The 26551-nt window shown below is 37.3% G+C and overlaps 1 protein-coding gene across 1 annotated transcript in view; it reads right to left on the reverse strand.

Moving 5' to 3' along the window:
* Window positions 1–26551, reverse strand: part of ROBO2 (roundabout guidance receptor 2) — a 427700-nt gene that overhangs the window by 55788 nt on the left and 345361 nt on the right. Inside the window, exons 15-18 of the mRNA XM_026075995.1 lie at window positions 19391–19622; window positions 13444–13568; window positions 9943–10114; window positions 3671–3853 (exon numbers count right to left, since the gene is read on the reverse strand). Coding sequence (XP_025931780.1) covers window positions 3671–3853; window positions 9943–10114; window positions 13444–13568; window positions 19391–19622 — 712 coding nt within the window. The remainder of the gene's footprint in view (window positions 1–3670; window positions 3854–9942; window positions 10115–13443; window positions 13569–19390; window positions 19623–26551) is intronic.

Genomic DNA, 26551 nt, shown 5'->3' on the forward strand with positions numbered 1-26551 from the left:
CATGATTTTTTGAGACACCCTAATTTGGTAGACTTGACTACTGGATGACTTAGATTCTCAGCCACCTCCAGAAATGATTATTGAACAGGGAATAGAACAATGTATTGCTATAGTTCCAAAAGATCCATGAGATGTTGAAGCTCTTGTACAAATTGAGAATTTTTGGCAGTGCCTCTGACATATCCTAGTTGCCCAGCATGCCTGGAACAACTGCACTGAATCATGCACATTCACTGTGGCTCCAACACAGTCCTGTGTTCCAAAGCAAAGCAAGTAAAGCTTTTAGACTGGGATGTGTTGTGCCATAACTATTTCTGACTTGAACAAACAGGCCAAGAACCCAGAAGGAGCAATTCACAAGCCCCCAAAGTTCCTCCCTGAGGACAGCTCTCCTTAGCAACGTCACAGGCCCCTAGGACAGACACTGCCACCTTCACTCATCATCCTCAACAGTCAGCTGTTCTTTTCTGCCAAGCTAAAATGCACAAGCTGTGGCTGAAAATAAGAGAGCTAGAAAGCAGCTAGTTGAGCATGAGGACTGGTTCCACTAAGCAATAGGAGGACTGGCCTCTACCATATGGATGTCAGAGGAGACAGAAGAAGAGACAGTTTTGGCAAGTGCAATTGAGGGGCCGTTCTACACACAAAAAATGCTACATATTTCCCTTGGAAAATGATGAAATTTATCACCCTGTTACAGTGTAATACTGAGGTATAATTATTTTTGAGTTTTTGACTCTCAAGCTTAGGTATGAGAACTGAAGCTAATTATTTGTATTAACTATTACTACTAATTGTATACACTATTTCTCTTGGCTACCCATATGTTGACTAAGCTGTTTGCAACCTGCTGCTCCAGCCACACTTGTTTATTCTTCACATATCTTTAATTACGCTTACAATAATGGTCTACTGTATGCTATGTTTATTAAAGAAGTGATAACTAGGAAATCAGCTTGAATTGGATAGGCAGAAAAAAAGCAAATGCTTCAATTTAAAAAATACTGTAAAGGGAATGTGTGCATAGGTTAATCACTGGATTGAGTGCAGAGCTGAATACCTCAAAAGCAGATGTATACACAACTAACAGCTTAAGCAGAGGTAAGTTTCATTTCCTAGTTAGGAGATCTTCAGAAATATTCATAATATTTTCTTGGATCAATATTTGACCATATGTGACTAATGCTTGTTCATGTTATGTTAGTTCAAGCATTTTGTCCTGCAAATTACTTTCAAAACTGCATTGTTTTGAAGAGTTAGATGAGTAAGAAGTATGCAGAATTATAATGACAGAGAAGTTAAGGGTGGTAGATTGCACCTTCCCTTGGTATCACTAGGAAAATCCATGCCACATTACTATCACAGATAGGTAGCAGTAGTGTTTTTCCTTGCATTGCATTCTGCATACCTCACATGTTTATAAACACTTAGATAGCTAATGTTTGCAATGATGCATTGGTGACGTAACAGACAGACTAATGGACAGTACCTGCAGGGGTGAAGGTGAAGGACTGAACTGCAAAACAAGAAAGCAAACACATTGTGAGTTACAGACCCTGAAAACAAGTGCTAATTGCAGGGCATGAGTTTCCTTTGGAATTCTCTCAGTTGTGGTTTAATATCATATGCAGGACATAACAGTTGAGCTTTAAGCACTAACCAGCCAGCAGCCAATGAGAAATGACAGTTGGAAAGGTGAGCAGTGAATTTTGACAGTCACAGTTGAGGACATGCTCTTCTCCAAACTGTAAACATAAGGATGAATTCTGAAACACAATCTCTTATGAACTTTCTTTGCAGAAAGCATACAGTATTTCGTAATTCTGATAATGGAAATTCTATGTCATGATGCAATGTTCACATCACACTTAGATGCAGCAAACATCATGAGAAGTAATGAGTTGCAGGAGACACACTGTTTATAATGACTATTCCAATCATTTACAATGACTATTATTACCATTTATGGCTATGCATTTTAATGTGTTAAAGACTGCTCTCAAAGAAAAAAAGAAAAACTATGCCAACTCACATACAGGACAAATAATTCTGCTTGTTAAAAAAAAGGGGGTAATCTTAGTTTGCATCCAATGCATATGTAAATATATGATAGTGTCCTAAGGGCCTAACTCTTATTATGAAGAATCTGGGGATCATATAAGCACATGTGGAGGCACATGTGATATACATCAGTTTCTGAACTAATACCACCTCTCAGAGAGTAAAAGTTGTCACTGCTGTTAAAGCAAAGAAAAAAATACCTCGTCAAAAAGCATAACCTGTGAATGATATAGGCCACATGGTCACTCAAGGTGAGGTTCCATAATGAACTGTGTCAATCTAAGAGCCTGTTGCCGTTGAAAGGGTTTATTTTCTCCATGCTTCCACTCTGCTGGCTTTGGGGCTTCATTTCACTAAGCTCAGAGAAAACTACTCCAGGAGGGAAGAGAACAGGATTAAAAAACGACGACAACAACAAAAAACCTTCTAAAACTGTGAGTTGTTTTCTTCCGGGTTAGTTAGCCCAGTCAGAACATTGAGGGGTCTGATGATCGCTAAAGCCAGGGTGAGGAGGAGTAAGGACTGTGTGGATTGCAGCAGGGAAGGCATGTTGTGTTTTGGCAGTAGAAAGATATTAGAGATGCTCAGCCACCTGGGGAAACTGTGTATTCTGGTTCACATGCGATAACTTGTAAATCAGTAGAATATTGGTATGACATAGTCTGATATAGTGTCAACAGCAAACATACCGAAAACTCAAATGTGCAAATCTTGCTCAAACAGGAAATGTTTTCTCTTATTAAATGTATTGTATAATAAGCACTCCATGAGAAACTACCCCAATGTTTGAAGAAGAGCTTTTTCATGTGTAAATTACATTTCAGAGCATCCCATTTCTTTGGTAATGCTATATTCATCTGACAGCTTAAATATCCATAAGAATCCTGAAGCACAGAATAACACAAAAAAAGTTTCAGAGAGGGAGGAAGAAAAATTTTCATATGGTGAATGTACTTGCTTTTCCAACTGTGGTTTTCAAAACCTAATTTGGAGCAACATGCTTTGTGCAAAAGGCATCACATTGTAAGGCAGCTCTAAGGAGTTGTACCTCCAAGACAAAACTTCCCATGGCTTCTACCACAGGTAAACTTGACCATCCCTTTTTATCTAATACAACATTTTCTCCTCTTCCAGTTCCATGTATGGAGTTGGTGGCTAAGTATCTCAGTTTATTTCCCATGCATGTGGTTCAAAAGTCATGGAAATGCACAGGAATGAAAGAGGAGAAGATTAAATACTCTTTCTAACCTTTCATGTAAGGGTTTAGTGCTCACATTTGAGCACATAACTGAAGCTGGACCGCTAACAGAGTGCCTTCTGAGCAAGGAGTAAGAGGTACAGTTACCTCATTGTACTTTTTTATGCTAAATGTGTTGGAAATGTAAAAATAAAGACCGTCTTATGAAAATGATGAAATGTGGTTCAGAGCAATGCATTTAAAGCTTCTCATACACTGGCATTTTCATAGCATACATTTAAAACAAGCATACGAAATTCACCCAGTCCACCTCTGTCGTAAGGTCATCGTGGTTTTTGAATAGGTTTAACAGCACCTGTGCTCTTCATGATAGAACCTGATGAGATGGTAATAAATAGTTACTGTTCTTACCAGCATAATTGCTGAGCCCCTTCCTCTTCTTTCTGCGCCAGTACAGCCAGATGCTGAAACCCATCAGAATTACCCAGCATGCACCACCGATGCCAGCTATAAAGGCAGGCTGTTTGACAACATCAGTGATTTGCTCAGTTATGCTGTTGTTATTTTCAGTGATGACAACTTCATTACGACCTCCTGCACAAAAGAAAGTCGATAGAACATATTTACTATGTACGCTGTAATGCAACCAGGAAGCAGGTACTGCAAATGAAAATTAAAATTTTCATATGGTGAATGCACTTGCTTTTCCAACTGTGCAGTAATGTGCCTCAAAAGAATTATCCACACTAGGGCAGCTTTATAGGGTACTAATGCATACCTGAAAAGCCATGTTTCTAGCAAGTGAACCCATAATCCATTGCAATTTTGGAAACATATATTTGAAAAGACAGCTCTGTAGCACTGTTCCCACTAACCTAACAGATCACAGTCTGGAGTATTTAACAATATACATAAGTATTTTTTACATAATTATAGGCAGCGTAGAATGAAGACAGAATGGACCATAGTAAACCAACTCCAAGAAACAGATCAAGCAATTAATAAATAACTTTTCTCTAAATGAGAAATCCAAATATAAAATTTGCTACAACATCAAAAGGCAGTTCCCTTGTTGGCATGTCAAATGTTCTTATTTAACTCGTTACCTGTTGCATGCCAGAGCTTCCAAACTTAAAATAAAAAATTAAATATATGTATTTTTAATTGGGGAAAAGATGCATTTTCAACAATTATTTCATGGAGAAAATAATTCATATGAATTCTCAATACACTAACTTTGACACAAAACAGAAAATAGCTTAGATAACTATAATTTCTAAGGAATCACAATAAGAGATGATGCTATTTTTTCACCCAAAATAGGTGTGAAAAATTCTTAACATCAACCTGGAAGAAATAATTATGACACATGGAATACCAATTAAAGTGACGCGCATCAAAAATAACGGTATACTATCTCAATTGTGGCTAGCACCTTAGAAAACATTGAATTTCAGCAGATGCTCCCATTGTTTTTCTTTCTCCTTCTTTCTCTAAAAGAGAATTTTTCTAAAAGGAAAATCTTAGTGTCTGGCTTGAAAACAAATGCCCATAAAAACTGTGGAGAGGAATTCAGGAAATGCCAAAGCAGTTCCAGGGTGGGCAAGTTTCTAGTTCAAATCTCCCCTGTCAAAAACGGTTAGTTTTAAAGGTAGGAAATGTGGAACATATTTTTCTGCAAAAATATGAATACTGATTCTATATACATTTCACATAAAATACCTACATCTACATTTTTGAAAGTGGTGAAGGAATTAGCCATCATTTCTGGTAAAAGCATTTATATAGCTCAATCTTCAAGTGTATATGCCATATTATCAGATGCCTGTATGCATGTAGAAGAAAGATTTCAAGCCTCAGGAGTAGCTACTCTACTAAGGATAAAAACATATGCAAATACCACGATTCTCAGTTACGAGAGTGTATCACACATGGAGGCAGTAGAATATATATATGGAAATAAAGCATTAAAATGGTCATTTGGAGCAAACTGTTAAAAATATCGTAGCTTTACACCCTGCTGTGAAAACGTATGTACTCCTCTTCTATAATTCAGCAATGGTTAAATTTACTAGTCACTTATTGAAACAAAACTGCCGTTGTGTCAGCATGCTGGCTCCAGTCTAAAGCAAACAAACAAGGTCATTTGCTAAAGTAGATACAAGAGAGAAAAGTCAGATGCTATCAATTTGACTTCCAGGAAGGCCTCTTTACAGTAGACCAACAGTTTAAATCAGTCAAGTAGTGAATAAGAATCAGGCCCAACAGCCAGGTCTTGCTGAGTGCGCCTCGGCTGACAGATCCGGGGATGGGGTCTATCACGGCAGTGCCCCAGTGAACAGGCAGCTTTAGGCCCTTCGAGGTGCTCAGAGCTGGATCGAGTTACTCAGGAAGAAAGGCGATGCAGTGCATTATATTGCTGTAACACTGTTAATGATCTCTGTGATTTTATTAAGCTTTCCCTTTTTCATCACCATGTCAATATTTAGTAATGATGACCGTCTGCTTTTGCAAACAAACTGCTGAAGCTGTGCGAGAGCTTGGCTTGATTTCAGTAGCTCTGTTCAAGAAACAAAGCAGCCTTCCTACAGACYGAATAGTTCCCACAGACCAACCCTGACAGGCTATGCCTGCTAATTTAGAAAAAGGCAGTGTAAAGACTTTGCCACGCACCAGTCTATACCAGGTCATGCTGGTAAGCTTTACTAGCATTAAGGCCCAGTAGCTGCTGCCGTCCTCTCCAACCAAAGCTTTCCTATTTCATCCTGCCAGCTATCAAAAGCCCAATAGTTTCCACTCCGATGTAATAAGAGAGATTAAAAACTCAGTGAGCACCAGCAGCAAGGAAAAGACGTGAGGCAGCAGTGGCTCCTTTGCAGGATTTCCCCCTTCCTTGTTGCCTGTAGAAACACTCTATAGGTGCACCCCAGTGCTTAAAGAGGAAGTGCTGAGAGTAAAACTAATAGAAAGAGGCACTCTATAGCATGCTCTCCTAAGCATACAATTGTTTTTCTAGTAGAAAGCAGCATGGGAGTTGATGTAGCTCTAATTGGCATTAACTTTCAGTTAATTTCTGCGCCCTTTGGAGGCTAGGTAACAGCAGCAGGAAGGTGAGGAAACAGGTAATGTCCGCCCTGCGTCGGTGGCAGCTGTGCTGCCCTGGAGAAGAGGGGGGAGGAAGCGCTTCAGAGACACTGGCTTTGGCAGCGGATGCTCCTGGATTCAAGAAAAGAATGACTGCTTCCTGCTAAAGCCTGCAAAAWGTTTCGGTGCTGAAGATCCTGATTTTATTCTGAGGTCAGAAACCAGTCATCTTTGAATGGAGGGTTTGAGAACAAACTGCAGAGAGCCTGGAAAGAGGTTTCAGTAGACTTTATAATCTCCCAAGGGCTCTTCTGGGGGAAGGTACCATCTGTCTCCAAATTATCTTCTAAAGTTACCAGTCTGGCTGTTTGTTCTACCCTTCCAGTGCCTAATAATTACATGTACAAAAGTAATAATTCATTTAAATGTCAAAATAACATATGCTTCGTGAATTCAGTGGCTGAAGAACAAATGGATAAAGATGAATGTTATACACTGACATTCGATAAAATTAATATAATCGTAGGAGTTTGGGCAAATAAATGACATTAATTTTGTATTTCTTTACATAATATTTAATCAGAAGTAGTATATATGTCATCCAAGGTACCAGTGTACTATTTCATATACTGCAGGTGTTTCTGTAACAATACTGTCAGTTCAACTAATTAGAACATAGACAGGGGATGTGTGCGACCTGTAACGCTCCATTGTTCCTGAAGACAAAAACATAATGAAATATAATGTCTTCCTCCCATTGGAGAATAATGAAGAACAAAACTAATTTGTCAGACCAAAAATTAATTAGACACATCAGATTCAATTGTACCTATTACTGTGAAAGTTTGCAGCTGTTCCTCATATTATTATGCCAATGATGGAATGTAAGCAGGAACAGGCCAACTGATAAAGAGAAATAACAGAAATATTGCTATCTTCAATTTTGTTTCTGGCCCTCCATATCAATAGTGATCAGAAAAATTTTAGTCTTGATCCTCTTTGAGCTTTCTATACAATTTTTCAACATCCTGCTTGAAATATTGGCACAGAATTCCAGTAAGAGTCACACAATTCCCAACTAAAGAAATAATACACTTTCTACTACTCAGTAGTCTCCTGTTTTTCACTTTCTGAACTTTTATTAGCTTGCTGTCTAGCACTGATCTGAGAAGTCAGCAGTTGATGAACATCAGCCATTTTCAGAATAACTTCTTAGAATAACATCTCCTATATTGTAAGAAGAAAGGATGTGTTTTTCTTATGCACTGGCCTCTGCATTTTGTGACAATGAAAGCCATACTGTTTAGCAACACGTCTCAGTTGTTCCATATCACCACCTTGCTCTCTCCACGCTTAAGTATTCCTGTAGTTGTTCATTCTGTTTGCAAGCTGTTAAATTATACAGCGAGGCACTGGGCCAGGTGGGACTCCCACCTGTGGTGGTGCAACCACTTGATGATGTTTTCCCATTCATGATTATGTTTTGAGGTTTATTCATTACCTAGTTTTTAATCCACAGAATTATTTTTTAATTACCTAACAATTATGTTTTCTTGTTTTGTATTTTTGATTCTTAGTCAAACATCAAGTGGTACCAACTCAAATTTTTCAGAAATTGTACCACCTGAACTCTGTTGCCTTTACCAGGCATATTTATAACCAGAGGAAATAGCCAGCAACTATGGCTCATAAGCAATAGAAAGATGGAATCTACAGAAAAGGGAGATATAGACCATACAAGTAGTAACTACATCCAGCTTTGTGTTCCCAAAAGGGATAAAAGAAATGAGAACAGAAACTCAAGCCAAACAGAAGAGACTCTATTAATTACTTTTCATGTAAAGGACTGTAAATGTGCAGAGATGCTATCAGACAGACTTGTTGAGGCAGACATTCTGGGATCATTAAAGGAACAAATAAATATCACTGTAAGTTTAACAAGTTAAAATTAAGTTTCTAAATGCCAAATGGCTTTTTTTTTTTGTAGTTTATTTGTTAAATTTGCATCCTAATGTCCCTTTCCTCCTTCATGTAATAATACAGATCTCTACAGATTTAACTCTTGATTATATTAGTCATTTTTTGTAAGGAAAAAGACAGGCTGGAGGGCTATATCCAGATTAGGGTCTGAGCATTCTGGCAATCATTCAGCAAAGCACTTTAGTGCAAGTTTAACTTACAACAAGTTAAGCGACAGGAGACTACTCACACACTTAAAATGAAACATGCTTAAGTGCTTTGCTGGAACAAGACCAGTGTGTTTAGCATCTAGTTGGACGGACTCCTTTCAGCAGTACTCTGGGAAGTTGAATAAGAAAAGTAACCCTGCTCAAAGTGAATGCAAAGACAGGCTAATATCACATTGTAAGTTATTTACACAAAGGTTCAAAACTCAGGCCTTTAGAGGACAGGTTCCTTTCATTTTCCAAAAACAATTTATTGCTTTCAGCTCTAGAAGACTTTTTGCCCCTCTTTTCTTTGAAGTTTCTGTTATTGCCTCTTTCTAAAACCAGTGCTATTTGCATCTCTGCTCTTGTACTTCCCTCTCCAGTGACAATACATCCAAAGTTGGCGTATCCCTGTTTCTGTTACATGGGGATACATAGGAATACCTGAATATCGTGATACATGGGGATCCTGAATATTAGTAAACATTCAAGGAATGCTTAAGAGTCCAGCCTTTTGTAGAAGCCTACCCTTAATAGAACAGTCCATGTCTGAGACATTTTGTTGATAATGCTTTCTAGAAAAGAAAATATGTAATAACAACAAAATACCCACAAACCAGCAAAAAAAGCCCATAATTAAGCCATAATTAAAGACATAATTAAGTTTGATCACACAGAAAAATGTAACGGAATTCCAGTATTATGCACTCAGAAGAGGTGCTGCTGTGCACAGCTCAGTTCAGTTTTGCTAAATATAGTCACTTTTTCTAGTCCCACCCTTCCCATATTGTTTCTGCATTCATAATTTATACTTGAAAAGAATTTCAGAAGAAATAGAATCCATGCTTCCCTCAGGTCAGGAAATTAATCCAGTACGGAAACCACTAATAAGAAACAGTCATTTCAAAGCAAGAGACGATAATACCACGTTTGCTCTCTATTTGGACTAGAGGCCACTTATTCTTTGACAGAGCAAGCTCATCTGCTTGGGACAGCAGAGAAACGCTGACTCCAAATGTTCAGAAAATCAGCTGTAAATAGTGCCTTAGGCACCAACGGTATAAGTAAAGCAATATTACAGTCATCTTAACAGGAGGAAAAGGGAGGTCTAGTTGATAGTTCCATAAATCTGTCAACTTGCAGAAGTGGTAAATTCATTAAAAGGAATTAAATCAGTTTCACTTGATAATCTGCATTTTCAATATGTCTCAGGAAAAAAAAGAACTATTTCACTGTGTTGGTTGTGAGACCTCTGCACAAACAGAAGACACAATATCAGCAGGCAGTGGGACATTAAAAGCTAACTACCTCAATTCAAATTGCACCTTGTCTTTTGCTCCACGGATTTTTATGCTTCCAGAAGTGGTTTATGAAAGCATTTCTGAATGTCTAAGCAAGCAAAACAAAATAACAGAATAGACAATCACTTACCAATTATTATGGGTTGTGGCTCACTTTTTACTCCCACACCTGCACTGGTGCTTGCAGCAACTTCCACACGGTACTGAATACCTGGATATAGGCCACCTATTACTACAGAGCGAATGGCTGCATCTACTGTTTTGTTGATATGAAATCGAGTCTCATTACCTAGGCACCAGATCTGGGACAAAAGTTGATGTGTTAAAAAATATGAACTCTTCATACTCGTAAACAATAGCACATAGATATGACATATCAAGGTATTGCATGACAATCACTTATTTTGGTATTTTGGACTTCTTAACAACCTTTCTGTCCAGGGGCAGCTGGAATTGGGATGCTTTACCTTAGAAGGCTATCCCAGATTGGCATAAAACCAATCAGATTGCAAAGGCTGCTTGAAAACACCACTCTGGACCCTGGCTCTCCATGGACTGCAAATTCTGTGGTACACTTCTTAGAAGCACAGACCAGAAACATCCAAGTGAAAAAGAGGCATTGCAAGTTAATTGAAATTTTGTACAGTAATACAATTGCTACCAAACCTTTCTTAAAAAAATCCATTTATTTCATTCTCCTTTTTCCCACTGAACAGCAAAAGGACACCAAATAATACAAGCACAGGTTGAAACACTTCTTAAAGTAATAAAGAAGAAAAAACTTTCAAAATTCTTTTCAACTTCCTTTTGCTACAGAACAGTGTCATGTAAAATTTTTGAAATGGCCTAAGTACCAACCTGCTTTTTACTATCGCTGTTGTCATTATTTATATTGTTCCGGAATTTACATTTCAGTTCCTGACTCATTTACTCTCTAATTCAACAAACACACAAAATACTCTATAATCTGAATCAGCATTTTGTGATGAGAATGGTATATCGTTTCAGAGTGTTCTTATTTCTCTCTCTTGCATTTTTCGAGATGTTTCAGAACTAAGATGTTTTAAGGATTCTTCTTCAGTTAATGGTATCTGCACATGGTGCTTCTGTATTTTTAAAGAAGGCATTTAGTACCACTCTATTCACAGAAATCAATGCATAAAGGTATCATATATACACTACATAATTATAATAGCAGAAGAAAGTACTACTGGTGGAACCACTATCAGCAACCAACTGATGTGTCTTAGCAACAGTAATGTTCTCATGGCCCTTATTTTTGATCCTGCTCAGAGTTTTATCACACCCTGTCTTTTCTCTGTGAATCACCAAAGAAGATTTGGAGGACAAAAGAAACTTTCACTCGCCTAACTTCAAATAGATCTTATCTGCAGGCCAGAAATAGGGTGAGAGACTATTGCAATTCACTCTTCCTCTCCTTGTCTGTTTTGGTCTTAGTTCACAGCAAGTATGAGATGAATTTATCTGCCCTTATATATAAATTCCTCCTGCACCATGAACAGTATTTTGCAATACTTAAAGTACTGCAGTCAATTTATCTTGTGTAGTGTTCACTTCTGTAATTGTGTAAGGCACAAGCTAAGCTCTTCATGAAGATTTATATGTAGGTATATCTTGCATGAGGATACTGATAGGGCTATGGCAGAAGGTAAGTACCAAGCTGTTATGCCCTAGCAAAATCAAGATAATTCTGGCCAAGCAGAGAAGCAAAATTTCTGGTGCTGTGGTGAAAATGCCTGTGGTGCTAGGGAAGGGTTCTGAAGATTTCACTCTTAGACTTAGGCTCCATATTTCCACCTGTGTCCAATTATAGGTGACTAAACCACTCAGTAAATCTCAGTCTTAGGTAATTAAGGAAATTCATGCTGTTATGACAATTTAAGTGCTGTTACTGCAGATAAGGGAAGATATCTTCTAGACATATGAATTTCAAAATACAGGAATATTATAGTGCTTAACTAAAGAAACAATGTACAAACAAGTGATCAAATGTGATTAACATCTTTAAAAAGAGGACAAAAATGTGGGTTATGAAATTATTTTTACTCTTCTAAGTGAATTAGTAATTCAGAACAATGCTTTTGAAATTATTGAGTGTTCACCTTCTTTTAAAAATCAAATAGCTTATTTAAGTATAAAAACTCTTCAAGCCCATATTTGAAAACCTTGGTTTCTACCAAGCATGTACAAAAAATGTACAGTAGTAAGGTCGTTATGCAACACTTATACTTCAAAATTTCCTGACTTTGACTACACAGCAATGAAATCATAATATGCAGAGGACTCAGGTTATTATGGAATTGATGTTTAATATTGACTTATACTGGAGCTGGTCTGAAGATGAATTAAGCCAAAAGATAATTATTAATTGATATGAAAATGAGGTCAATAAAATATTGGGATTAATAAATCTTGATATTGACCAAAAGCAGAACAAAGAAAGTGCTATGCTACACATAAATATTGCGAGCACTTACCACATCCCTCTGAACTAGTGATAAACTGTAAGAGGTTGAAACACGAGTTGGTTTAAAAGCCAAGCACTTTCTCCCTTCCTGATGCTGTGTTCCCACAAGATACAGAAGAATAAATTACATCTTTCTGTGTGAAATAATCAACTGCATTCCAAAAAGCTAATACTACCATTTCTACCCTTTGCAGACGTGTCAAGGAAGCTGTTCTCTATTTGAACTAAGAATTTCACACTAGGCATACAAATTGACCACAGTCAATGTATTTACCAAACAGTGTGTTCCACAGCTACAATCCTGTGACAAGACTGACACCTAGACTGATCTTTTTCTCCATAGTCCTTCTTCCCCACCCGCCAAAAAGCACACTGTGATGTTTCCGTGTTGTGCAAATATAGTTGTGCAAAAGTGAGCTTAGTGCCTCCACTAGCAAAGTAGACTACGACAAAATTTAAGGTAATGTATAACCAGTGGATACTTTGAGCCATCATAGCAAAAGAGGAGAAGAAAAGACAAGCAATGTAGGAAACATTGATATAATAAACTCTGTATATAATACTGATATTCAACCTGTTCCTCCGAGTAAACAACCTAGCACTTTAGTTGTGAATCTTGACAGAGATAGTACTCAGAAGAAGACTTGGATTCTCCCAGAGCCACAGTCCTTGCCTTTGACCTTGAAGTATTTGAATGATTATTATTGCAGGGGAGAGGAGAAGGATCTTTCCTGACAGCTTTTCTGCTGGACTGAAGAAACTCTAAGATACAGACTCCACTGCCTGTCTTGAGATTGGAGAAGTCCTTAACAAAACAAAACAAAACAAAACAACCCCCCAAAACTTCTCTTCTTTCCACAGCAAGGAAGAGGAAGAAAGAGAAACACCATAAAACTAGCTGCCAATTACAGCTCTCTTCTAGATCAAGCTATCAAGCTCAAGGTATTTTTGTTTTTAATACAACAATAGYACTGCCTAAACAGAAAAAAAAATCCATAAGTACTTGGACCTCTTTCTGCATATCATTATATGGGTGGCAATAAATGCTGTCAGAATCAAAATCCATAAACAGCACTATGGTTCTGTAATTCAAGCAGGCTGTTTCCTTAAACTCACACCCCTCCCATTACACATCCTTTCTACCTTATACTCCTGGATGACTCCGTTTTGGTGATCTGGAGGCGGAGGATCCCATGAGATGCTGATGCTTGTGCTGTTGTGGTTTCCAACTGTCAGGACAGTAACAGACTGAGGAGGGGCACTTGGAGCTACACCAAAGAGAGAGAACAAACAGAAGCAAGACATTAATCCACTTACTAGAGCACGAATTTTGCTGAAACAGTGTAAGAGCAAGCAGAGAATATACAAAGTTCACACTCCCTGCAGGCCTAGGTATGCATATTTTGTCAGGCACTGACAATTTTGAAAAATGGCTTTCTAAAGAGAAGCATAGCTCTGAATGAAAATGCAGAATTTGTGGCAATGGAGAATCAATACAAATCACTCCTCATTTATACATAGCATATCTTGATTTTGCACTGGAATTATTCTCAGGCTTGCATTTGTTTTCTTTAATATGCATGGTTAGTTACGGATACATCAACTAAGTCCTAATGTGAGGCTGCTTCACCTGCCCTGAAAAGTGTTTTGATTCTTTTTACTCCACATCATCTAATAAGAATGAACAGCAGTAGACATTTGAGGATTTTGTTTATTTGTCCTCCAAGAAGACATTAACTTAGGAGATTTAAACATAAAATCTTGTAACTCTTAGGCAGAACAAAGTTGAAATATTCAGGGCTTTGCACTAAATGCCAGTGAATAGGGGAGCTGATAAATTAGGCCATATTACACATACATATTTACGGCCTCTTTTCCCTTGGGAAGTCTTCCTTTCTCTTTAACGTCCACTTCTGCCATCCACAGCTGTCTTGCTGGTCACTGCATATCAAGGCCAGATCTACAGTGCAAAGGTTTGCCAGCACAGCTATGCTGGCTGGAAGTGTGAAAAAAAATCATAGCCATTAGTGATTAGAGCTATGCTGGCAAAGCGCCTCTTGCAGTGACACCAACAGCAGGATGCTTTCATTGTCTGAGAACATGTTGTACGGGAAGTGATGCAACAGCCCAGTGCTGATAATGAAAAAAATAGTTCCCTCTGTGAGCATCTGCTGCATCTCCATGCGGGGGCTCTCCCATCATAGCTATAGCTGCCAGAGCAGAGGGTCTGTGGTGCACATCCCTCCTCAGCCACTCCAGGGTATTAAAATGCTTTGCAGTCTCTCTCTCTTCCACTACACTTCTAGACCAGTGACTAACAACTTGACACTGTCGGCGACTTAGCTTGCCACTGTGGCAAAGTCAAGTGTCATCTTAAGATCTTTTCCCTGGGAAAAAATTATTAATAAAAACAGCCGCACTGAATTGGATCTAGGGTCCATCTAGTCCATTTATCCTAGTCCATCTATCTAGTCTTCAACAAAACCAATATACAAAGGCTATGAAAGTACAGACTAATAAGGAAAGCATATAGTGATACCTCTCCAGGACACTTTTCCAAATCCCAGAAACCTGACACTCAGAGACTTTCTGGCCCAAGATGATATCTTTGTGTATGTATATCTCTTCCTAGATTTTTTTTATTTTGTGTATTTGTCATCACCTTTAATATAATCTTAACACATTTCTAATATGAATTATGGAAGCTTATTTTAAAGAACCATAGCAGACCTTGAACCAGAACCTAAAATATTTACCACCCCCTACCCCGTCTTCAAATCTAATTTGATAACCCTCTGGTTCTCACATCTCGCACTGTGGGTCACAGCTCCCTGATGCCAATCCCTTAATATAGAGTATTCCCACCCACAGAGGACTGTTTAATTGCTAAATTCTGAGGGCGCCAAGACTCCGGTCTTATCTTTAACAGGTGTCCCTCATTGCGTAAACATCCTTGGTCCATGCTTCTCCAAAAAGTAAACCAAGAATAAGTGTCATCTTTGTATTAATGTCTGGCAGGTTTAACACAACTAAAAGCAGCCCCAGATACCAGGAGTATTCAAGTTTCCCAAGTCATTCCAGGTTTCCTTATTTTTTCCTGTGGCCTCTTTGACATTGGCTGTGTTGCCACTTTGGATGCTTCTCAGTACTTGAGTTGGCACAGGCATGAGGATCTGAGCTCAAATCCTCTGATAACCTTGAAGAGTTGAAGTAGCCTGTTGCAGGAATTACACAACTTAAAATCAGTCTGAGGGAGGAAATGGACCTACAACACTACATAAGAAAAACATTTTTTGAGAAGCATGCATGACTGCCCTGTAAGGCTGTACATTCTGACAGCAACGTTTTCAGATGTGGGTTCAGCTGCAAAGCAACTAGTGCTAGGTAGAGTCCTTGTGACCTTGGATGATGCAGAGAAGCAGTGTACTGGAGGGAAGAAATGGAGGTCTGTTGTGGGCAATTTGACTCTTAGCCAGCTCAGGGGAAGAACAGAAAGGTGGTCTTTGGCTACTCCCTGCAATTGTGCAAAGCACAAAATTGGCAAAGTTAATGGTTGGATTGTGTATTTTATGGCAAGTGAAACAATTTGCCACATAGTAAAAAAACCCCAGCATTTTAAAAATTCTTCAAGTTATTCAATAACAACAAAACCATGAATAAATGTATGTGTGCTGTATTCATTGCAACAACATTTTACAATAAAATAATAGTCAGAAAATGGCGAAGCTTAACACTGTGTAACTCGTTTTGGTTTTTAAATAATATGGAATATCTTGCAGATATGTATTTACTTTCATCCTTACACAGAAACAAAAAGGGCATTCAGAAATATAATTTCTTATACACATATACGTAGAAACAGAGAGAGAGAGAAGGAAAGTGCAAGACAGAGCAAGGTAAATGCTAAAGAATATGTAAAATGAACTATTTAATCTAATATTTAAAGAAAAACACACTGTCCTCATTTGTCTTTGCATTTAAACTGCACAAATATTTTAGTTAACATTCTACCAATGTGTCTTTTTGTATCTAGGAGGATATAGAGTAATTTTGAAGTGACATTAAAATTGCAACTGATGAATGCAGCTGAAGTCTCGTTTTAAGCACTAAAGCAAGCAGGAATAGACAGACAACAACTGATAAAAACTAAGGAGACCTCTGCTATTGACCATCATATTTTTGCGTATCAGTGACAAACAATATACAGAAAAAATGCTACTCCATAAAGTTATTCCAAAAGAGGTTTAAAATAGTGGATGTAATTGAAGAAATTATCATCTGTCTTTAGAGAAAGTGTGAACACGAGCAAGAAGCGAAAATTATCAAATAAAATATTCTGTTTAGCTCTTTCTTTGTATGGGTAGACACATATGTGTATATAACAGTTCTGCCTCCTCTCTCTATGATAATACCACCCTGTAAGCTGGCACCATGATATAAATTAAGCCACTTGTCTGACACTGCTGCAGTTATTAAATAGACCACATTGAAAAATAACATTTTTAAAACCATTTTCTCATTTCCCCTGCTGCTGGCTTGTGGAGAACACCTTGCCTGCTTCTTGACAGGTCAATTATTCCAGTGCTCAGCTTCTTCTTACAGATACGAAAGAACCCAAATCGCTGCTCATCTTTTCCAGACGCAGCCAAACAGAATTCCATTTGTTACCTTCACAAGGCCAAAGAGGTAGGAGATGAATGGATACTGAATTATGACAAATGCCAGATGTAGAAAAAAGTCTAACTGCAGCCAAATTGATTTTCAGGGGTAGCCCTCAGAAGTAACATTCCATGTAAAATTCAATCCAGCAAACTACTACCTCTTGGTTGTACTTTGCCTTTACCAGGGTTATTCACTTTGATGTTGCAAAAGACTTCCAACACTCATATCACCCTTCCAGATTATTTTCTAAAAAATACATTGTTTAGACATTTCAAAAGTGTCAATCTAAAAAAGCTCATTTTCAAAATGGAACCACAGGCTAAACAGCAAGCATTATACCTTTCAGTAGACAGACATTTTTCTTTACAGGATGAGAAACAAACCACCTTCATTACACATTTGGTCGATGGTATTTTTGAAAATGTATGAACACCAATATAATTACAAAGATAATGTGAAGAATTAAAGGAAGTCTCTGTAGGATTGCACCTACTAAATTTCTTAATTTTCTCTTGGAGGTACTTAACTTTATTACCCAAGAAAGAGGAATAATTATTTACAAGGGCTGACATTTGACTGGTGATAGTACTGCAAGTTATAGGCCTCTGCCTTATTGAAAAAGACACTTGTAAAAAGACTGCTTGAAGGTTATATTAATCTACAAAGCAGATCGTACACTTTGATTTATACATATCCGTATGCAAGAAAATTAAAAAAAAATCTTCATTATATGGAAAGTTATTCCTCATGAAGAAAGCGGCCTTTAAAGAAGGAAAGTACCTGACAGGCTCTGCTAGGAGATGAGAGTTATGAAAGAAAATGTCACTCCTCAAGTATTTTATGGATACAGACTGGACGTACAATATCTTCTCTCTTTTTCAGTAGTTCTTAATTTACTTTTAGCAGGAGACAGTTAGATGAACTAAACAAACAATGAAATTGAAAATGGACAAGAATAAAATCTGCTAGGAAAGGGTGAAAATCTTACACTTTAACTTTAGAAAACCAATTTCACCCACAGAAAGCTTTTTTCAATTTTCTTCCATTTTCTTTTTTTTTTAAGCTTTGTTCAGACTGCTGCAGAGCTATTCTTTACTGACAGATTTAGGCTTTATAATCTAAACAAAGAAATGGGAACCCAAAAGTCCTAAATTCTAATGCTGACTTGAACAGAGGCTTTCTATGTGCTTTTATACAAGTTGCAGGACACTGAATTTCCCCATCTATAAAGCAGGGATAACAACCAAGTTATTCATGTTTACTTGCTTGTTGGGCAATAATCATAACAAATCAAAGTGAAAAGTGAGTAATAAGCAAGTTTATTCTAGAATTAAAAAGTACGTGACAATCATCACTAATTGAAACCTCAGGATACCTCAGTAAATCATTCAGATTGTATCTTCAATAAGAAGGAAAGAATGCACTCAAAACCTGCCAAAAACATATGAGCATTTTGAAACTTCACCAGTGTTTCTCTCCCATGGTTTGAAATAAATCAATGAAACAGCCACAAGATGAACCCTGACAGTTAAGATCATCCTTCTACTTTTATAGCAGGGATGCTGATGATGGCTCAGACTCTCTGGGAATGCGTTGGATTATACAGATAGATAGATAGGTTTCTTGTACACTTCTAAGAGAGAAGGATAAAAGTTATTTATACCTCACCTCACTTTCTTTGCTTTTCAATAAAAAACAGCTGTGGAGAGCGTATGTCTAAGCAAAATAATACATCCATGCTATGTGCTATGGAAATGATTGTTTCTACATTTCAGTGGTGTAAAATGTTTACTATATCTGCACCTTCCATGTTTTGGTGTAGGCTTGAAAGATACTTAAGGAAACTGATTTAACTCTCTGAAGGACTAAATAAGGCCATTCCATGAATGGTGTGCTAGGAGAAACAGTAGAGTAGAATGCCCTTGAGACTGGAGGTCCTTCAGAATAGCAAAAAATTTGTCTTTCACTAATCCTCACTTCCCAGCCTAGCTGTTGTTATGCCCCCACCTATGTTACTGCCCATTCAGAAAGATTTGCTTCTTTTTAAACACTCATCTGCAAAAGATTTCACGTATTGGTTTTATTTTCAAAGTCCAGACCAAAATCCTTTACTGCGACAACAGTGGTTAGAAAAGAATGGCTGCTGCACAGACTTTTTGGAAGACCCAAAGCCACTCCTCACACATAATGAGCAGGTATCAGATAGAAGACTGTGAGACTGGCTGAGTGCTTGTCCTGGAATATTTATACCACAAAACAGACTATTAAGTTAAATTCTAATGCCAATTCTGTATTGAACAAATAGAAATCATATGAAAGAAATGCAGTCAAACAAAAGCATACACAAAATAACCAAAGTGATCATTCTTGATTTCACTTTCAGTACTAGAAGTGCAAGTCTGTTACTTCTTCTGACCATTTTACTAACCTTCCTCAGTGGTACGGGCAGACTTTGATTCACTGTCCATTCCTTGGAATTCATTGAAATAAGGGCGAACTTTAATTTCATAAGTGACCCCTTTTTTCAAGTTGACTAAGACAGCACTGCGCTCAGTTGGGACTTTGACCTCCAAATTCTGCCATATAGCTGGAGAAGGTAGACCAGATGTTTGGTGATACATTACTCGATAGCCCTGAATAAACTGGGACTGGCGATCGACCTAGAAATGGCATTAAATAATATGTCAATAAACAAAGTAACTGAACCATATAAAAAGAAAACAAAACATTTACCTAGAATATTTATGTCCTTATGAAAAAGACCAAATAAACAGTTGCTTATGCTGTTGAATTTAAAAATCAAACTGCCTTCTTGTAAGTCACTCTGTATTAATTTTCTTTAAATGAATGTTTTTCTCATGTTATTTGTTATATGGCATTTCTTCCTATTTTACTCTCTCCAGTTACATATAATGACAAATACTATCTTAAAGCATAAAACAAACCCTCACCTCTCCAACAAATCATAAAAAGAGAACTTTGGCATAAGGCTTACTGCATGTAAACCTATTAAGGACATGTTGGCTACTGATGTGCTGAAATTTGAGAAGAAAAGAAAAACAAATTTTTTTCAGAAAAGGACAAGTCTTTGAAGACGCCTTACATGCTTTCAGTTAGTCCATTACTTGGCTTACAGTTCATCTTTTCATAAGATGCTCAGGAAAGTAAAATAAACATAAGACAGATGCAGAGCAAACAACATCCAAGGCCATGTTTTGTTCCCTGTGCTCACAGTCTAAGCAGCCTTTTTGCATCCTGGGACTGTGATGCACTCCTGCCATCAGATGGGGGTGGAATGCTCTTTCTTTTTATATTACTTGTTGCTATGCAGAGACAATTCAAGACTGGGATTATATACAAAAGTTTAAAAATTCTAACCTATCATAGCTATAAATAGGATTTTAATTTCAAGGAAAAACTTAAAATACATTTTATCTTGGAAAGCTGTATGCATTTTTCCCCTTTAAATAAAAGAATGAAAAAACCACAATGTTTTGAGCTACTGAGATGTTTCCATAAATTTGCAGTTTAATTTTGAAAAAATAGTCAAAACTATTTGAAGGATAAAACCAAACCAAATCCAGCTGCTTCTGTAGCTGTCAAAAAAAAAGAGCCAAAGAAAATGCAATACAAATAGCTTTATAAATGGTTGTTTAGTAAATTCCTGTATTACAGCTAAGATTCAACAAGTAGGATTTTCTTTCTGTTCTTGACAATTTGCTAGCTCAAAGATATTTCAGAATTAGAGATAGGCTTGTTGAGTTCTCTTAAGAATAAATGGATTTAAGACTGAAAACAGAAACCAAGATCTATTCCACTTTTCCTATAACCTTGTTATACAGTTTATTGAGTCATTCAGAGGGGACCCAGATTCTTAAGACATTAAAAAGCAGGGCAAACAAGAAAGCTTTATTTATGAGAGCAAAGCAGAAATGTCTTTCATCAAAACTGTCACTGTTAAAAACCTTGCAACATATGTTACAACAACATTAAGCCTGCATTTTATAAACTTCTCTACATTCACTTTAAGTGAATTTATGCACTGAAAGAGGGATATAACTCACAATAATAGCTTGTTAATACCAAAAGAATCAAGCTGTGTTTTTAAGAAGAACATTAAGCAGCTGTTTCCAGATGAAGGGAGTCCGTAAATCAGAGTAAATTGTTTTTATCCATGTTTGACTTTCATTAATTAAATGTTTTACAGACATAAAGACTTTATGAACCTCATGTTTACTACAAAATTCAGTAAGAACTTTTTCATATACTTTATAATATAGAATTTCAATCCAAATTATAATACATGGCTATGATGTTTAATAATCAAAAAATGAAGTCTGATTTCTGTCTAACTTGTGGGAAAGACAGCGTAAGTTCTTTACAACTTTCTGCTCTGCGTTTGCTGTAATTTTAAGATCTATTGACTGCTGTCAAGTGGAGGACATCTGAAAATTTCAAATTTGACTAAGCTGAACAACAACCATACGTTGCTACAAAAGAGGATGGAAAATATTTGTATGATATGGTATAAACCCAAACATCACTACTAAATCACTGAGAGAACTGTACTACTGGCCAGAAGTTCCATACAGCTTGCTGAGGAGAAACCACTATTCATGTTCAGGACTCTAGATCTGTGCTATTTAACACAGATTCTGATACACCCATCGTACTGATATATATATAGCATGCATGTTTTCAAGTCCATCACATTCTCATATGTATTTACACATATCTGATATATAGCTTATTAATCCACCTCTTCTTTCCCCTCCTTCTTTAAGTCCCTAGCCTAAAAGACTAAACAATACAAAGAATATGAACATGGAAAGCAGTAGTACAACAAGGTTAGCGTTCACAGGATTGTTGTAAACAAGCTTGGTCTGAGGCCCGCACAAGTTTTACAGTGCTTTCAATTAAAAGTTTGATTGCAACAGGGCCAAATGATCTGCCAGAAATTCAGAGACTTGACAGTGATTCAGTCCTCTGGGGTCTGGGAGGGTATGTATGAAGGAAAATACCATATATTTTTAATGCTTGTTTAAACATCCAGTCTTAGTCAATATCAAGCAGAAGTTACTAGGCTGTCTCTCATAACCATGTCAAGCTATTCTAAATGAACAGGGCGTTTCTTATGGTCAAAATGTTGGGAAGCTACTGAGAGGGCACCTCACTCCTTGCGCAAGGTGGATTTTTTTGTTTTGTTGGAGTTTTGTCATTAGCATAAAAAGCATTTTTCTTAGATAATTACATGGATTAACCAGGGACATCTATAAGGTATAAGATAGGTTTATTTCATAAATATACATACATATATGCATACATGCGTACAGGTGTGTGCATGTATATACGTGTGCATATACAGACAAACACAGAGTCTTACATAACACAAAGCTCGTGACTCCATTATGTTTTCTGTTTGTTATGTGGCAATTATGTGTCACTCCAATGGTATGACAATAAAAATACATTTAGCATTAAAGAACTGTATTCAGTTGTGCTAAGCATCAGATAACTATTGGTTTGGTACTCATTCACATATAGACAGGTAGAGCTACAGAATCAGGAACAGTGATTTGATGAAAGAATATAATAATTTCTAGGTATAGAAGAGGTATTCCTCTTCCTCTTTTCTTGTAAATGGCTGCCACTTCCTCTTACAAAATACTAAGCATTATTACAGAAATTGCAGGAGTTTCCTGTGCTAAATATTAAGATCAGAGAATACTGCTAATTCTGTGACAATCTTAACTACTTTAGAATTCAAACAAGCAACCGTCTCTCTCTCTCTCTCTCTCACTCTCAATACATAGTAAGGGAGGTATCTGTAAAACCTATGATAGCACTCCATTTCTGCAGAACAGGAAACTGTTTTTCCCAGTATGTTCAGATCTGTGCATATCACAACTGAACACGAGACAGGTTTGATAACTATTGGATCATTCTGTTAAGCTATTCAACTGTTAAAAAGATGGCACAAGAAACTCATAATGCAGCTTACGCTGCAAATATAAGCTGGCTTCCAGCAAACCTGCTAACCTGCACCCTGAAGACATTTTGCAATATGCTCTTTAGTATGTTAATTTCTATCTCAAAATATCCTAAGTAAAACTCTACTCCGACATCAATACCCACAGCCATTCTCCATCTGGGCAGAATACCTTGCACACTGTGCTGAACTCACTAGTACAGACGTGCAGTAATCTGTGGAAGTGCAAACAGCACTAGCATTTATCTACCTACAGGGACCAGAGAAAGGTATAAGACAGGTGCTTCCAAGAATGTGCTTCCAGTGAAGCACGTTCATTTAAACTCAATGTCAAATTAAAAGACAGAGGCAAATAAATTATCCTTCTGTCTGGTAGCCTCTGAATTCCTGGTAGACAGTCAGGATTTCAAAGCAACAGCAACATGGTAGCACTGGAGAAAAGCACCTTAGGGAAGTAACAGATAATGAGGAGTAAGAGAGGGGAAACAGGACACTCTGAGAGCATAATGGACCTGTATGGTTGGTAAATGCATCATGGAGCAACATAATAGCAGGAGAGGTCCCAAATAAACTGGATTCAAACTGAGACAAAATATTTGACAAATATGTATCATAAGTAACAAAAAAGCCATGGGCTGGATGTAGCTAAGCTTGGTGATAAACTCCAGACATGGTGGGGATCACTGTCCTCTCCAGTTAGGTCTAAGTGGAGACTATCACCTCTACGACTACTATGACAACTAAGTTGGAAGGCACCTAGTCAATGTTGCAGGGGACTGTAAGAAGAAAAGGTTTCATGGCTCTGGCAATTATTTCTCACACTGAGGAAGGGGATTTTATTCCTGCTTATGCCACAGAGCTCCTCTATAATGCTAGGGAACTTTTCACATTTGGTCACCAACTGAACTCTCATTTTTCTGAATGTGTGAGAAAACTGGGCCCAGAAGTGCTGAACTACAGCTGAGGTCAGCTGGAAAAGTGCTTTGAACATATAGTATGTTGCAGTAATTCTAAATCCTTTGATAAAAATAAAAATAAATCAGGCCTAAGGTTTCAAATTAGGCACCTGATAACAGTGAGCATATCTGATACAGAAAGTCTCATCAGCATTAAATATCTCTGCAACTCAATCTCCCTCTGTGGAAAGTTAGGATAATGACACATTTTTATCATTGTGACAATAAGTTCAGTATTATTTGTGAAACATCCAAATGCTATGGTTGAGAACATGACAGTTAAGCCTGTGAGACAAACTAATAATTTTTTATTCAGTGCAAGGTTTCAATGGTATGAATTAAATAAGACCTGGCAATTCAATTGGCAGTGAATAAAGAAGATAAAAAGAAAAGTTGAATAGCTCCATGAAGAAGAGATCCCATGGGAAAAAAAAATAGTATGTGACCACAGCATTAGAGCTGTACTTTAAAATTTWTGCAAAAGAGGGAAACATTAGGGGACAGTGAAAACCTAACTTCTGACATTCCTCCATTTTTTTAAACACTGATAATGTAAGCCTGACCTTCTTTTAAGACAGACAAAATGTGTAAGTACATGTATATTTTATTTCAAAATATTCTAAAATTGCAACAATGTAGCAGAGAATTATTTCTAGAATTTTAAATTCAAATTTGGAAAAAGAGAAGGCAAAAGCAAAAAAAACCCCAAAAACTCAGAAAGGAGAGAGAAACTGGTGCTGACCTGCCGGGAGTCAGAATGCCAGAAACTTGGTAATCAACGACATTCCTTGGCATTCACTCTCTGAACTGCAGAAGAGCAAGACAAAGAGTTTTATGACTTTTGTAGTACTTTTGTCCTTTTGTATGTTAGCTACACTAGCAAACCTATCTATATTAATAGTGAAGACTTTATTCTCTGGATAGAGTGGTTGTTTTCCTAGAGACTATGGTTAATTAATTGGCTTTGTTCTGGTTGCTGGAAACTTTCTAATTAGCTATTCTAGAGATCTTTTTTGGTGTCCTTCTTGCCTTGGCCAATTCTGAAATGTCTCTGTGGAGGCTTGTGTGCTTTTCATGTGGCATAGGGTCACTGCTTTGAGGGATCTTTTGAAGGTAGCTGTTATCTATAACATGCATAACAATTTACCTTTCTCTTAACATGTTTTCCTTGCTCATTACTAGTTCAGTAGGAGCACCAAGAGACTCTTCAACCACAGTTTTGTTATAAAATAATGAAGTGGGTTGCAATAGGTAAAACTGAGTTCCATTTATGTTAGGGCTTCCTTTTGTAATACATGATAAAGCCAGAGCAAACCTATGAAAAAGTATTTCTGATAGCTGCCACACCCGAGAAAGGATTTGAAGGAGCACCACAGGTATGTGATTCACGTCCGCAATTTGTGATTGTTAACTTTCAAAGTTTCTCAACTACTGACCCACTTGCTTGGGGAAAAAAAAAAAATGCTTGCTGCAAAGGTGCCTGAGTGAGAAAGTCAGTTCTGTTCTGGAGTTTTTTAGCTGAAGCAGAGAACATTTTTAGAAAGGCTGTGTTAAAATCATCAATAGCAAGATACAACAACACATTTTCTAAATAATCTTCTAAGAAAGGCAAATTTGTGGGTTCCTCAAATTATTCTAATCTGGTCCCCTTATCATTGAAATCTGTCAGAACAAGGATGAGGCATAAGCCCTGGTAAATATGGCTGGTTGTGCAAAACCAACTGTAATCCCTATACTACAGTCCTCCTCTCCCCAACACACACATACATCTCTTATCTCCTCTTTTATACTATAATCCCCTGCACACATTTACCTCTTAGCAATACTACATGTATAAGACAAACCCTAAATATTGTGCATATCCCTTTAACAGAATTCATCCTATATAATGCAGTTGTTTCAGTGCTTGTTTAGCTATTTATTTAGCTCACTCTTTCATCCATGGCTTTCCCTCCTCTGGGGCAAACGCCCCAGGAGCAAAGCAGTCATTTGTGGTGCATAGTGCCGCCCTAGGAACGCTCTCCTACGGTTACAAATCCTTTCCTACAAGCTTCAGGGAGTGAAACATAGCATTTTGAAAGCCAAATACTATATACTAAGTCCTTAGAAACTCTACCCAGTAGTTTGACCCCTCAAATAGAAATGTTGTTAAGTACTGCCAAAAAAGATTCTGGCCTTCTATAATCAAAGGATATCCCCTGAGTGGGGATGAGGCTTATGCTAGAAAACCAGATGCTACACAGTGGACCAGCCATCAGCAACATGTGCTTCCCTCTTTTCCACAAGTGCCCTTTAGGAAAATTATTTTTGCATTTTAGCATCACCAAATAATGGGTTATTGTCAGAGGTCCCTATACCTTGAAGGCAGAAAGCACTTTTTCATACATCAATTTCACGTTGATATTTAACTTTGATTATTTTTTTGGACATGTACCGTAATGAATCCACAGATCAATTATCCTTTACATTATGGTGTTAAGCACATCATTTTTATAATATTTTTCCTTGTCTATCAGCTAGCTCGCTTTGAGCTGAACAGTGAAGACTTTGAACCTGCCCAGCTTGAAGGAGAAAATAAAAAGACCGTTTCATTAACACATATGAATGGCTGTATAGTGTTAGTTTATCAGAGCATTCGCACTGA

This window comes from Apteryx rowi, unplaced genomic scaffold, assembly GCF_003343035.1.
Source record: "Apteryx rowi isolate R43461 unplaced genomic scaffold, aptRow1 scaffold_42, whole genome shotgun sequence".
NCBI classification, from domain to species: Eukaryota; Metazoa; Chordata; class Aves; order Apterygiformes; family Apterygidae; genus Apteryx; species Apteryx rowi.